The sequence below is a fragment of the Spinacia oleracea genome, chromosome 6 (genome assembly GCF_020520425.1).
Source record: "Spinacia oleracea cultivar Varoflay chromosome 6, BTI_SOV_V1, whole genome shotgun sequence".
Classification (NCBI taxonomy): domain Eukaryota; kingdom Viridiplantae; phylum Streptophyta; class Magnoliopsida; order Caryophyllales; family Amaranthaceae; genus Spinacia; species Spinacia oleracea.
In genome coordinates, this window is record NC_079492.1 from 7,667,529 (window position 1) to 7,682,758 (window position 15,230).

A 15,230-nucleotide genomic window follows, 5' to 3' on the forward strand; every position below is an offset into this window, starting at 1 on the left:
ATGCAACATAGTCAAGCTTTGATCTCATGCATATTTAAGACATATTTAAAAGCAATAAATAACTTAAAACATGCATAAGATAAATGTGATCTAGTATGGCCCGACTTCATCTTGAAGCTTCAACTTCAAAGTCGGTCTTGAAAATCTCCGTGGGAGGCGCCATTTTCTTCAAATAGGATAAGCTATAATTAAACTAATTACAACTATTTGATGGTACGCAGACCATATTTGAATTGAAAAACAATTTTGGTACTTTAGACCAATTACATTCAAATTAATGGTACGCAGACCATATTTTCTATCCTATTTGGGCCATACTAGTCACTTCATAACCTGCAAAACAATACATATACAATATATACCATTCACCCATTCATTATCATGAATGGCCCACATAGCTGGTTAGTAAAACACGTTATGCATCACATAAATATTTGCAGCAATTAATTAAGGGCACCAATAATCTACCAATTATTCAGTCCTTATTAATTCTAATCAAGTTGTTTAACCTTAAGGGATTTGTAGACCTAATCAAGAGTTTATGACTAAAAATGCTCCCACTTAAACCAATAAATTCATATGCTTTACTAATTTTAAACATAAAAATGTATTTCTAGTCTAACTGGAAACATATAAATTTAATTAAAATTTAAAGCTCATATAAATTTATAATCGAATCCATTAATTTAATTTATTTCATTTGAATTAAACGAATTTAAATTAATTCAAGATTTAACTTTAGTAAAATAATTAGTTTAAATAAAATTTATAATAATTATAATATTCAAAATTAAACTCCAAGAAAACAATTTAAATTATCAATTTTAAAGTTAATTAAAATTATTTCCGAACTGAAAATTCAAAATTAAAATCAAAACGTACCAATCGTCGCAAGACGATGCACTTGGGCTTGCGCCCAAGCCCCATCAAGCCACGAGGCAGCGCGCCCCGCTCGATCGATCGTTGCACAAGGCACACACAGCCACCCGCCACAGGCAGCCACACGCCACACGCACACGGGCCATTGCTGCCCACGCTGCGCGCAGCCTTGTGCTGTGTCGCGTGTTGCTGCGCAGGCCAGCGCGCGCCGAACGAGGGATCGCTCCCTGCTCGCGCGTTCTGCTTGCTGGCTGGGCGAGCCAGGCGCGCTGTGGCGCGGCAACATTGCTGCCCACACGCGTCTTGCTCGTCGCTCATGCCTTGCATCGTCGCCCTCGCCCATCGTATAGCACATACGGCACACACGCACAGGCTCCCTAGCCTCGTGCGCGCTCCATGCGCTATGTTGCTCGCTGCATTCGTACCGCACGGGCGACGAGCTCCCTTGCTCGTCGTCGCGTGCCCGCACTATACAACACCCCTTAAAGGTAACACGTAGCTTCCATTGCTTTGTGCGTGCAACATTAATGAGCGTTTTTATAAAAATTTAAAATTTGTAATTCAAAATTAATGACAAATTAATAAGACATATTAATTTCATAATTTTAGGGCGAAAAATCGAAAATTTATTAATCAATTAATTTCCGATTAACATGGATTCAAATCTAGGTCATAAAAATTAAAAATTTAACATAAATTAAGAATTTTTATGGTGGATTTTAATCATAGATACCTAATTAAATTATTAATTAATTATGAAAATCAAATTAATTCTAAATTATTCGAATTGCAACAAATTAATCATAATTACAAATTAGGTTGTATAATTAACAAGGCTAGGCATTCAAACTTGTTAAACATATACTGTAGGTCAATCAAAAATTCAAGATTTATCAACAAGAATCGCAAATATTTAATTTAACATCTTAAATTTACAAACTTTTGCGTTCGAAAAACTAAAACCTTCGAAAAGTCATAGTTAGGCTTCGAATTTGGGAATTCTGGGTTCGGCCGAAAATTAATATTTTTGTCAAAAATTTAGAATGTCTTTTACATGCGGAATTGACACAAAAATCACTCGATTTGGATGAGTAACGAAGAAACTGCCGAAAAACTGCGTACATATAACTAAATAAACGCAATTTGCAATTAATTAACAATTACGAAAATTAATCACCCCTTTTAATTCCTTGCAAATTTGTGAAATTTAACCATGTTTATGCAATTTAGATTATGAAAATAATAAGAGGCTCGTGATACCACTGTTAGGTTATGATACATATGAATAAACATAAATCATGCGGAAAAACCATAAAGCCAGGAAAGCATATTATTTACACATAATCATTTAGCATAGTTTAGATGCATACACTTTGTTGCGTGCCCTCCCTAGCTGCGCCCGAACCGAACAAGAACAAGTCATTAGGACTCCAAGTGTCGTCCCTCCGTAGATAGTCCACAGCACGTCCGGATCCGCCTTAAGATTGACCAACTAGAATCGCCCTTAAGGTACTAGGATTTTCGGCTAGGTTAGTGCAAGTCTATGGCTGAATTTTTCTTTCAAAAATTGACCTTTTGAATACTTCAATTGTGTCTATAAATTATGACCCTAGGCTCCTATTTATAGAGGTATGGAAAAGGAATTATAATCCTACAAGGACTTGGATTTATTAATTAGAATCCAACTTGAACTCTAAATAATAAATATAATCTTTTTAGGATTAGGATTTAATCAATATGTAGAATCCCGATAGCTTTAGGATTCGTACAGGAACACAAACACTTACGCACGCACGAGCCGCACGCCCATGCGCAAGCCTCGCGGCCCATGCACGGCGCACAACCCCTTTGCCCGCAGCCCATTATGCGCGCGCGCGCCAAGGCTTGGCTGGGCCTGGCCTTGCGCTGGGCCTGGTCGAGCTTGGCGTGTGTTTGTTGCGTGTGGCTTGCTGGGCGACGGCCTGGCTTCGTGCTGGGCCTTCGTCTAGCAAGCCTCGTCCGATGCTAATTCGTACGATACGCTTCCGATTAAATTCCCGATTCCGGAATTCATTTCCGATACGAACAATATTTAATATTTCCGATTCCGGAATTAATTTCCGTTTCGAACAAATATTTTATATTTCCGTTTCCGGAATTATTTTCCGATTTCGATAATATTTCCGATTCTGACAATATTTCCGTTTCCGGCAATATTTCCGATTCCGGTAATATTTCCATTTCCAATAATATTTTCCGATACGTACCATGTTTCCGTTTCCGGCAACATCTACGACTTGGATAATATTTATATTTCCGATACGATCCATATTTCCGTTTCCGGCAATATCATCGTTTCCGGAGTATTCATTTCTTGCTTGTGACGATCTCAGCTTCCACTGAAACCAAGATCCATCGATTCCGAATATCCATAGATGGAGTATTTAATACCATTAAATACTTGATCCGTTTACGTACTATTTGTGTGACCCTACGGGTTCAGTCAAGAGTAAGCTGTGGATTAATATCATTAATTCCACTTGAACTGAAGCGGCCTTTAGCTAGGCATTCAGCTCACTTGATCTCACTGAATTATTAACTTGTTAATTAATACTGAACCGCATTTATTAGACTTAATATTATATGCATACTTGGACCAAGGGCACTATTTCCTTCAATATGAATAGCATAACCCAAGCCATCCAAACGACCCAAAGATATAAGATTGCGATCAAGTCTCGGAATGTACCTCCCCTCTCGTAATTTTCGAGTCTTCCCATCATGTGTCTTGATCTCAACCTCACCTATACCCTCAACCTTAGCCTCTCCCCCGTTAGGCAAGGTAACACATAATCCATCACTTTGTTTATAAGAAGTAAACCACTCCTTCCTACAACAAATATATTGTGAGCATCCGAAATCTAAAATCCAACCCTCTTTTGGACCTTTACTCTCCACCACCATTAGAGTCATATCCTCATCAATAGCAATAGTAGCAGCACCTCTAACCCTTCCGTTCCTCAACGCCACCAAGTCTTCCTTGTACCTAGGACACTTTGATTGTATATGTCCTACCTCGTCACAGTACCAACACTTGATATTAGGGTTTGTATATATTGCTCGCCTTCTTCTTGCCTTTCCAGTTATTGCTACTACCCTCCGCTACCAATGCTGCTCCTCCATGGATTGATGATGATACCCCTTGCTTCATGAACCTCTCCGCCTCGAATAACGCCATCACAGTATCGTCCAAAGCAATTGTTATCTTCCCTACAAGTAAACTAGTTATCACAGAGTTATACCTTTTAGGGAGAGATGTCAACAATAATATTGCTTTGTCCTCCTCCTCGATTTTCACATCTAAACTCGCCAATTGGGTGATCAATCCATTAAACTTATTCAGATGATCTTGTAGTGCGCTGTCTTCCTCCATCTCGAGTGAATAAATGTCTTTTTTCAAGAACAACTTGTTGGCCAATGACTTAGATGCGTACATCTTAATCAATTTCTCCCACAACTCTTTTGGATTATTATCCTCTAAGACGTTGTACTTGATCTCCGGTGCAAGAGCCAATCTGATCGTACTAGCAGCCCGCAGTTGCATATCCTCCCACTTGTCCTTGTCCACCGAATCGGGTTTCTTATCCTCCAAAGTCTTGTGAAGACCTTGATGTATAAGAATATCCTTAATTGTACTTTGCCATAATGAGAAATTCGTCTTCCCATTAAAAAGTTCTACCTTGTACTTGTTCCCGAAATCATCCATGACTAAACCCAGCTCTTGATAACAGTTTGTTATAACCAAACGCGTGCCACAAACGATTAGGAACAAACCCTGCAAATACAATATAGAACAAATAGCAAAAACAATAATAATAGACACAAGTGTTTATGAGGAAATTTAGATTTCTTTTGTCAACTTAACTAAGTTGTATTTATTTCCTAACAAAGATGTTCCCCACATTATCTCTAGTCAAGGAGTTGATTTTATCAGGCAAAAGATTAAGTTTTGAGGGCAAGTTTTGAGCCCATTCCCCATTAACAAAGTCTGCAAAACCGGGTGCAAGTACCATCTAGGCTCAAATGAAGGGATAAATTGCTGGCAGTGTACGTGTTTGTCATTTTCCACTTACAACGGAAACATGCATTCTAACTACATGATTCAACTCACGTACTCTTCATGCATGAAGTACGTTTCTCACTAGCAAGCAGTTGAATCACGTAATTTAGGTAATTAATTGATTACATCCTATTATTTCACTTATAGTGGTTTAGCACTATAAATATTCGGAAAACTTGTGTAAAGCAAATAAAACACAAAACAAAACATAGGAAAAAAAAAATAGCCTTGATTAGCTCTATCATAATTTACATATAGCAATTTCAAGCAATGGAGGGTTCCTTACACAAGCTTTTTGCTCCAATTGTTTTGGTTGCCCTAATCTTGGTTTTGAGTACTACAACAGGTTAATTAATTATTTTTTTGAGTTTCAATAATTAATATAATTTCATTTAATTAGCATATGTGATTTTGGATTTTGATTTTTTGTATCCTTAATTCTTTTGTGTACTACTCCGTATTGCAGTAAGTAGTGAAGAAATGCCAAAGATGTACGTAATGGAAGAAGTGACAATGGTGGAACCAAACACAAACATGGTGCATAATAATGGGAATATTCATAAACCAAAGATGATGATAATGCAATTTGTTGATCAACAAAATAATAAGGAAGCTTATTCTATGGCGGCAACAACCACGTCGACGACGTCGTCTTCGACTGAGTCTGGTCTGAGATGCGCCGATGAGGGCGAATATTGTAACACCCTCTTTGGAAATAGTTGTTGCCCTGGTATTGATTGTGTTCAAGGACCTTTTGTAGGTGGTAGGTGCCATAAATGGTAAATTAAGAGCATTATACATACATCATTATATATATATGCTTAGTTTAGTACACAAATCAACGAAGTTGAACACGTCAATTAAATAATGTGCACCATATAAGATGTGCATGTCTTTGTATGTGTATAAGTTTGATAATAATATAATGAAAAATAAAGACTAGCTTCCATGAAAAGTCATGAATCATTTCATATGATACTCTCTATATACTACTACTAAGCTAGTATGCTACTACTAGTTTTGTTCATTTGCGAGAGTGGACTAACATGATTTAGGCAAAATCTTACTCAATTCTTTGTTGAACAAACCTAGCATGGCAAAATCCAAACTCTTACTTATGGGGTAATTAAATTCACACATTGACCTTTAATAATAAACACGTTTTTACAAGTTTACCACCGGCCTTTTAATTACTTTTAACTAATTCCACTAACGTACATACAAGGAGCTGAGACAAAGTATGTTTTATATGTGAGCGATATACTCGTTGAATTTGAACTATATATTCATTTAAAAACAGGGTGTATAATTAGCATTGTACACCTGGGTGTATAAACTACGTTTTGGTAAAATCAAGCCAACCGCAGTTACAGGCCATACTTAATTGATTAGCTAGCTCAACCTTTGCCTAAAATATAGTGCAAATTATTGTTTTTCGGAGTACTAAACATTGCAGATTCAACACAATCACATCTGAAAGGTCATCACAAATTATTCACAATCATTCATAATCAAGAAAAATATGCAAAGATCATTAAGATAAGAAATACGGTAAGACTTCCAAGTTCAGTTCCATACAAAATAAAGACTGCTAGGGTTCAGAAAATCAATCAGTAAAGACAGGAAACTCCATACATTCTTTTGAGCTTTATTTAAACTTTACTAATAAATTTCAAGGCCAATAAATCAAATCACTATAAAAAGATACGAAATTATTGCACAAATATTCCTATAAATAATCAGCTCATTGCCCCTTAAGTTCCGCAACCAATTGCATCATATCTCACAAATAACACAAAACAAAATTAAATCAAAATGAAGTTATCATTTATTTATCTTTTTTGTGCCATTTTTTCCACCACAACTCTTCTAACATCCCATGCCGACGACAACCAAAAACAGTTCCTAGACGTGCACAACGCCGCCCGTGCGCAAGTCGGTGTGCCACCCCTTAAATGGAACACCACCCTTGCGACGTTCGCACAAAACTTGGCCGACAAAGTCAAGCAAACATCTGATGACCTGGTGAGGTCCGGTAGTCCTTACGGCGAGAACAAGGCCGCCGGCTACGATGCTTTTACGGCGGTTGATGCAGTTAACCAATGGGTGGAGGAGAAAAAGAACTATGATCATAATTCAAATGTTTGTTTGAAGGGTAAAGAATGTAAACATTATAAACAGGTGGTTTGGAAGGACAGTTTATCCGTTGGGTGTGCTAGTATTATATTTGGTGCTGGTTGGCCTTTTGTTGTTTGTGAATATTATCCACCTGGCAACGTTCCTGGTAAATTGCCTTATTAATAATTGGATCAGAGTGGACTGAACTCAGCCTCCAGCCTAAAATTACAATTTTTGGGTGACCTACAATTACCCAAAAAAATGATTTTAATTAGAATGTGATTTTAGTTAGTTTTGGATCATAATGTAGTTCATCTCCTTATGGCATGGGTTTCTAATTAGATGAATCATTATTGAGATTGAATAATAAAAAAAAATGTTTTAATTTTATGAATGAATTCATTTTTTCTGAGGGGAATTTTATTTTTATTTTCACACAATGGTTGAATGATAAAGTATGGTGGTTTTAAATTTATTAATGTTCATCTATGTTAGATATGATTATATGAATGTTGTGGGGCACACAAACTTGAGATTCAATTATGTTTCTTGAGTACGTTTTATATTCAAAATTTTGGTTTAATTTGCGGGAGATGTTTCAAACAAATTGTTAAAGAAAAAAAATGAAAGCACCGTAAATCTTCTGCTACGTACATGCAGATTTTTATAAATGGTGACTAATTGCACCTTAAAATTCAATCACCCAGAAAAAGTGGATAGTCTATCCAACTTGTAATTACATTAAGTTCTTTACGCTTTGAAAAACGTGTCTAATAATTAAAACTTTGACAATAAATTTTCAATATTATATCAATAAAAAATTATCATGAGATATCTTATTAGATTCGTCTCGAAATGTATTTTATAAATATCAAATTTTTATAATTTTTTGCCATACAAAATATCATATATTAACGGTCAAATATTGTACCGGAGTCCATGCAAATAATAGTGTAAAAATCTTTTTGAAATGTAGGTAGTAATCACCAAGAAAGCATCGACTCAATATTAATGACCACCTTTTCAATTTCCGGGTCTTTCACTTTGTTCTAGGTGCAATTGTCACCAAAGTGGTCATTAATATTGAGTCAATGCTTACAAAAAGTCTTTAAAGATGGTACCATTCATCCGTTCGTATTTACACGATATAATTGACTTTGACACACTTATTAAAAACAGTGGCGGATCCAAGGGGGGCCTATCTAGGCCAAGGCCCACCCCATGAAATATCAAATTTATTTATCGTATGTTAAATGCACTAATAGAAGTTGGCGCAGATGGTTTTAACTATATAGGCCAGTTTGAATGTAAAACCCGAGTTTGATTCTCCCGCCCTATCGGCCTACCCTATTTTACATTATTTTTTTCCAGTCCAAACTTTCCTTCTTTTTTTTCCAGCTCCATACTCCAGAGTACTCCGTATGTTTATATAAAGACGGACAACAATCTAATTGCGTTCATTCCAATTAATTAAAATTTTGTATGTTAACATTAATAACATATTTTGAATAGTTTTGCATATCCCAATTTTCTAAGTAAAAGTGTGTTGCATAAAAATTGTTATATGCTCGCTTTTTAACTTTTTTGGTGAGGACTTTGTTCGCATTTATGTGTTCGCAAACTCAAAAATTAAAACTTATTATTCTATATACTTCGTACTCCGTATAACTTTTCGTTAAAAATTTAATATTTACTTCGTATTTCAATTAAAGAATGGGTATTTACACACTGCTATTTATTAGAGACCGCAAATAATAGAAATTTGGCCCACCCTATATAACAATTCTGGATCCACCGCTGATTAAAAAGGGATAAAAGTGTTCCTAAATACCAACCAACCAACTATCACTTTTACCAAATCACTACACTTATAAAAGAAAGGAGTTCCCTTTACTATTCATGCAATAGTCTAATTGTGGTGCTGCCCCCAATTTTATGCCCATTTTATTTTTTGTCATTTTCCTTAAGAACGGTCAAACGTCTATTTCGCCCTTATTTGTTTTCCTCCTTATTTTGTTGATGTCTTCCTCCTTATTTTGTTTGTTGATGTCTTCCTCCTTATTTTGTTGATGTCTTCCTCCTTCTCCTCCTACTAATTGCCTTCTCTCTCCTCACTTAGGGTTTCTTCATGGTTGCCTCACTCCTTCTCACAGTCGGCATCTATGCTCACCGTATGTCCTATATATTGGTAGGATCTTGGATTATTTATAGTTTTCAATTTCTTTGTGACCAGCCATGGTCGCCGCCACCACCCGCCGGATATCCATTTCTGAATAGAAGCGCCTCCCAGTAGGATTTCGACATAAATTAGGGTTTTGCTCGCCACTTAACCAGAAGATTCATGGGGTTAGTCTCTCTCCTCTCAGAAATGGTGATGTAGTTCCATGCTCTACTGACATAACTGTTGCGCTTTAGCTTGTTTCCTAGTTCCATGTGAAGGAATTATGTCCTTAGACATTTCCGGCAATTACTAAATATAAATAGGAATTAATTATGAAGATAATAAGTTAATTATTTTAGTAATCATATTTGCTTGCTAGAGAATAAATGTGATTAGCAGGACAATATTGATTGGACCTACAACTAAAATATATTAATCCTATAAGGTCACACATATAAGCATTAATTGGAATGGGCCCAAAAGGCCCGATGGCAACCGGTCTGTTAAGGGAAGAATGTTGGGCTTTGATTTTGTGTTAACCTAAAACTCTCACATTATAATAGTTATAATGTCAGGGATTTAGAAATCACGTTCATTCAATATCTGACAAAAGGAAAACACAAAAACCCTAATTCTAATTCTCTAAACGCCGTACATCCCAAACAAAGCAAGAGACAGATTGTGATCGTTCTCTTCCGTACTAGCATACGTGGGATTTAATTCGTGCTTGTGGACTGAGTAGAGGAGCAACAAGTGGGGCTCTAAGATCTTCGAAGCTTGCATACGAACGGGAGAACACGCTTCAAAGGTGATTATTCTTTCGACTTAATCTGATCTATACTATTGTTATGCATGAGATCCTGTGATAGATGTTAGGAAATTGTTTCCTGAAATTCCGCTTTATGCATCTATATGTTCCTACAGTGGTATCAGTTTTAGCCTCTTGCATAATATTTTATGATCATGATTGTATGCAACATTATTATTTTGATTCAATTAAGGGAAGATTTATTTATGGCTTGAATTTGCAAAATTAATATATGATATTAATTGATTGGAATCATTAAATCGTGATTTAATTAATTTTTGCTCAAAATAAATTTATAAAATTCCTAAATTTTTATCACAGGTTCGAAATTAACAGTTAATATCTCATAAAAATTTTCGGATTTTTTAAAATTAAATTCGTCAGATTTTAAATTATTTAATGGTTAATAAGATTAATCATGGAAATAATTTGTTAACAATTAAAGATTTGATTTTTAATTTGTTAAATAAATCTACTGATTATCCCCTAATTTTTATACAATAGCCGAAATTTTTTGGTAATTTTTTAACTAATTTTCGGAATTTTTGTATATTAATTATTGAATTTGGTTAATTTTTATGTTTAATTCGAATAATCATAAAATTTAAGGATAACAATTAAAATTTTTGATTTTATTTGTTAAGAAAATTCAATAGATCTTCCTGGTAATTTAATTCGAATTTTTCGGATTATAATTGTTATTTTCTTGAATTATTTGAATAAAATGAGATAATTATGCCTTAAATTTTGAATTCTGGTTAGATTTAATTTTAATAAAGAGTTTAAATTGAAATCTAACTTCTAACAACCCTAAAATTCAGTTTAAGAATTGTTAATTTATTCAAATTTTTTTTGCCATTATTTTCGGATAATTAAACCCTAATTAAATTGTTAATCTTTAACAAAAGTTGAATAAAGATTAATTTAATTTAGGTAATTGTTACCCAAATTAAAATAACAACCTCCATGGCTGGGTGGCCACCACCCGCGACGGTGGAGCCACGGTGGAGGGATAATTAGGGCGGCGTTCCGGCGAGGCAGGGGCGGGTCTCATGCCTGCCTGCTGTTCTCTTGCTTTAAAACAATAAAAATAAAATAAAATAAAAAAAAAAGGGAAAAGAAGAAAGGGGATTTTTCATACAATTAATTTCCAAAAAGTTTGAGTAATATTTTTTTAAAAAAAAAAAATTGGAAAATCAGATCTTCGTTTTGAGCATAATTCGTAATTTTCAATGAATGCAAATTCTAGATTAATGAGATTATTCTAGCCATATTTAAATAGTAATTGAATTAAAATAATGTTAAACTTAAATTATTTAAGTTTTTAGTATTATTTTGGAAATGTTATTTGCTTATTAATAGTTAATAAGTAAATAATTTTTGTCTAATATATTTTAATATTATATGCGTGTATGGAATATTATGATATTTTGTTACAGGCAAGTGACTAGTATGGCCCAAAATAGGATAGAAAATACGATCTGCGTATCGTTTTGTATTCTTGTAAATTTTGAAATACGATCTGCGCATCGTTCTGTATTGTTGTAATTTAATTTAAAAGTTTAAATTAGATTATAAAGTTCGTATTATGAGTTCGATGAAGTAAGAATGTTCAATCAAAAATTCAAGGATGGAGATCCAAGAAAGATGAACAGGAACCCAAGAAGATTTGAGCTTATTTTTTAGGGGCCATACTAGGATCACATTTATTTTTATGCATTTTATATTGCCTTAAAATGCTTATTGAGTTTATGTATGTGGTTATTTAAAGCAATGTGTTCACTTTTAATTAACCAACATAGTAAACTTAGGTCCCAAAATAATATTGAGTTTAAGTGCTTTTCCATACTACACCTATAAAGCCTTAGATCATGAGTAATAGGTTCTGCCAAAGCAGGGTGTTGCTTATAATTCCGGGGATAGTAGGGTAGGTTTTTTGAAACTTACATGTTAATGTTTGGTTTAACTCAACAAAACTATCAAAAGACAAAGTTTTGGGTTTTGAAGCTAAGAGATAGGAAAATACAAAGAGTTGTTAACCTGTCTACCAAGAGTTATAATCAATTATAATTAGTAAAATGTTTACTTACCTCGAATACTATAAATAAAAGTAGCAGGGCCAAAGTCCGTTTGATTGTAGTGGGAGGGGATCTTGGTTAATTCTTTATTCAATGGGGACTTCTAATTTTGAATAAAGGGTAGTAGTGAATTGAATTTGTTTAATTGCTACTTTTGATAAACATTATATTGAATCTTGCTTTACTTTTTATTGTAGTTATCATGTCTGGTGCAAACAACTCTACTTTTAACTTGCGCCCTCTAATTGAAAAAGACAAACTGAATGCTACCAACTTCCTACAATGGCAAATGGCTGTGAGAATTGTTCTCAGAGCGGAAGGAAAAGAAAGTGTTCTTGACAATCCTCTACCTGAACCCTTGCCAGAAAATGCTACTGCAGCTCAAAAGCGAGCTAGACAAACTCTAGAGGATAACTCCTTGCAAGTAACATGCTTGATGCTTGCTTGCATGGAACCAGAGTATCAAAAACGTTTTGATGGTCTGGATGCCTACAGCATAATCCAGCAACTGAAAACTTTGTTTCAGAAAAATGCTAGATTGGAGAGATTTGAAGCAAACTGCAAACTTCTGGATTCCAAGTTGGAAGAGGGGAAGCCCGTTGGTCCGCATGTGTTCGATTTGATTGGACATTTTCAGACCATGGAGAAATTGGGTTTCCCTTATCCTAAGGACCTGGCAACTGACATAGTCATCAGATCCTTGCCTGAAGATTTTCATAACTTTAAGTTGAACTTCTACATGCAAGGAGGGGAGGCTACCCTGCAAGAGTTGCATGGTTCACTAATTCAGGCTGAGAGAAACTTACCAAGTAAACCTAAACATAAGGATGTTCTAATGGTTAGTAAAGGTAAGCAGTTCAAGAAGAAAGGGGCTCCCATGAAGAAGAACAAGGGCAAGGTAGTTGCCAATGAGAACTCTTCAACCAAGCCAAAGGCCACTCCCAAGGCTAAGGTAGCTGCTCAACATGAGTGCTACCACTGCCACAAGATTGGTCATTGGAAGAGGAACTGCCCCAAATATCTCGAGGATAAGAAGACTGGTGCTTTAACTTCAGGTATCTATGTCATAGAAGTTAATTTAGCTACAACTGCTTCTTGGGTATTTGATACCGCTTGTGGATCTCACATTATTGGTAATGTGCAGGGACTAAAAAGAAGTAGGAGCTTGAGCAAAGGCGAAGTGGATCTCCGAGTAGGCAATGGAGCAAGAGTTGCTGCTTTAGCTGTAGGAGATTATAGTTTACGCTTGCCTTCTGGTTTAATATTAGAACTTTATAATTGTTATTACGTTCCAGTTATTACCAAGAACATAATTTCTATTCCGATTTTGGATTCGGAAGGTTTTTCATTTCAAATTATGAATAATTGTTGTTCAGCATATTTGAATGGTATGTTCTATGTCTCTGCTAAATTATCAAATGGTTTGTATGTACTAGACTTACAAAACCATATCTATCACATAGAAAACAAGAAACACAAACCAAATGATTTGAACCCTACTTACCTATGGCATTGTCGATTAGGCCACATAAGCTCAAAGCGCATAGAGAAACTTCATAAGGATGGAATTCTCAAATCATTTGATTTTGAATCATTTGAAGTATGTGAGTTTTGCTTAATGGGGAAAATGACAAAATCTCCTTTCACAGGCTCAAGTGAAAGGGCCAATGATCTTTTAGCCCTCATACATACTGATGTGTGCGGACCTATGAGTACTTTGGCTAGAGGAGGGTACGGGTATTTCATTACTTTTACTGATGATGTGAGCAGATTTGGATATGTTTACCTCATGCGACATAAGTCGGAATCCTTTGAAAAGTTCAAGGAATTCCAAAATGAAGTACAAAACCAACTTGGAAAGAAAATTAAAGCATTGCGATCCGATCGTGGTGGTGAATATTTATCTCAAGAGTTTGGTGATCATTTGAAAGATTGTGGAATACTTTCGCAATTGACTCCACCAGGGACACCACAATTGAATGGGGTTTCCGAAAGAAGGAACCGAACTCTATTAGATATGGTTCGGTCCATGATGAGTCTTGCTAACCTTCCTGCCTCATTTTGGGGATTTGCGCTTGAAACAGCGGCATTCACACTCAACAGAGCTCCGTCCAAAGCAGTAGAAAAGACGCCATATGAGATGTGGACTGGAAAAGTTCCAAAATTGTCTTTTCTAAGGACATGGGGTTGTGAAGTTTATGTAAAACGTTTACTTTCTGATAAGCTTTCACCCAAGTCCGATAAGTGTCTTTTTGTGGGTTACCCAAAACAGACTAAGGGATACTACTTCTACAACCAAAGCGAAAACAAAGTGTTTGTTGCTCGCGATGGTGTCTTTCTGGAAAAGGAGTTTATTTCCAGAAAAACAAGTGGGAGTAATGTATATCTCAAAGAAATTCGAGATGAGCAACAAATGGATGAGGTTCACACCTCGTCAGAGACGACCCAGCATGAAAATGCTCAGGAGGCGGTGCATTCCATTCATGCGCCTTCTACCGTCCCACTTGGAGATAATCCATGCGAAGTCCCTCAACCTAATGAGGTGGAAACTTCTCCTGTTGTTCCCCAACGTAGGTCTAGTAGGACTGTCATTCCGTCAAAGAGATATATTGATTTCCTTTTGACTGAAAGTTCTGAAATAGAGATTTTAGAACATGAGGAACCTATTAGCTACACAAATGCTTTGACGAGTCAAGACTCCGAGAAATGGCTTGAAGCCATGAGATCCGAAATGGATTCGATGTTTGAAAATCAAGTATGGGACTTGGTTGCTTTGCCTGAAGGGGTTAAACCCATAGGTTGCAAATGGATTTTCAAACTGAAAAAGGACAAAGATGGAAACATTGATGTCTTTAAGGCAAGACTAGTGGCAAAAGGTTTTAGACAAATTCATGGTATTGACTATGATGAAACCTTCTCACCAGTAGCCATGCTGAAATCCATTAGGATAATTCTTGCGATTGCTGCCTTTCATGACTATGAGATCTGGCAGATGGACGTCAAAACCGCTTTCTTGAATGGGTTCTTGAAAGAGGATGTGTACATGACACAACCACAAGGTTTTGAAGATCCAAACAGTCCAAGAAA

At 35.7% G+C, this 15,230-nt stretch overlaps 2 protein-coding genes across 2 annotated transcripts; both read left to right on the plus strand.

Moving 5' to 3' along the window:
• The first annotated feature begins 5,119 nt into the window (after positions 1-5,119).
• Positions 5,120-5,815, plus strand: LOC130464416 (uncharacterized). The gene is made up of 2 exons (XM_056833963.1): positions 5,120-5,324; positions 5,445-5,815. Exons 1-2 carry the CDS (start codon positions 5,249-5,251, stop codon positions 5,759-5,761), a joined length of 393 nt encoding a protein of 130 aa, XP_056689941.1. The 5' UTR covers positions 5,120-5,248; the 3' UTR covers positions 5,762-5,815.
• Positions 5,816-6,733: 918 nt separating this feature from the next.
• LOC110793032 (pathogenesis-related protein 1B-like) lies at positions 6,734-7,494 on the plus strand. Its single transcript, XM_021997857.2, has one exon. It carries the CDS (start codon positions 6,794-6,796, stop codon positions 7,277-7,279), a length of 486 nt encoding a protein of 161 aa, XP_021853549.1. The 5' UTR covers positions 6,734-6,793; the 3' UTR covers positions 7,280-7,494.
• The last annotated feature ends 7,736 nt before the right edge of the window (positions 7,495-15,230 follow it).

Bases quoted from the DNA above. Each gene is read 5' to 3' on its own strand.
- LOC110793032 (XM_021997857.2), top strand. From the start codon at position 6,794: ATGAAGTTATCATTTATTTATCTTTTTTGTGCCATTTTTTCCACCACA.
- LOC130464416 (XM_056833963.1), top strand. From the start codon at position 5,249: ATGGAGGGTTCCTTACACAAGCTTTTTGCTCCAATTGTTTTGGTTGCC. The intron at 5,325-5,444 runs GTTAATTAATTA...TCCGTATTGCAG, and splicing joins GGTTTTGAGTACTACAACAG to TAAGTAGTGAAGAAATGCCA.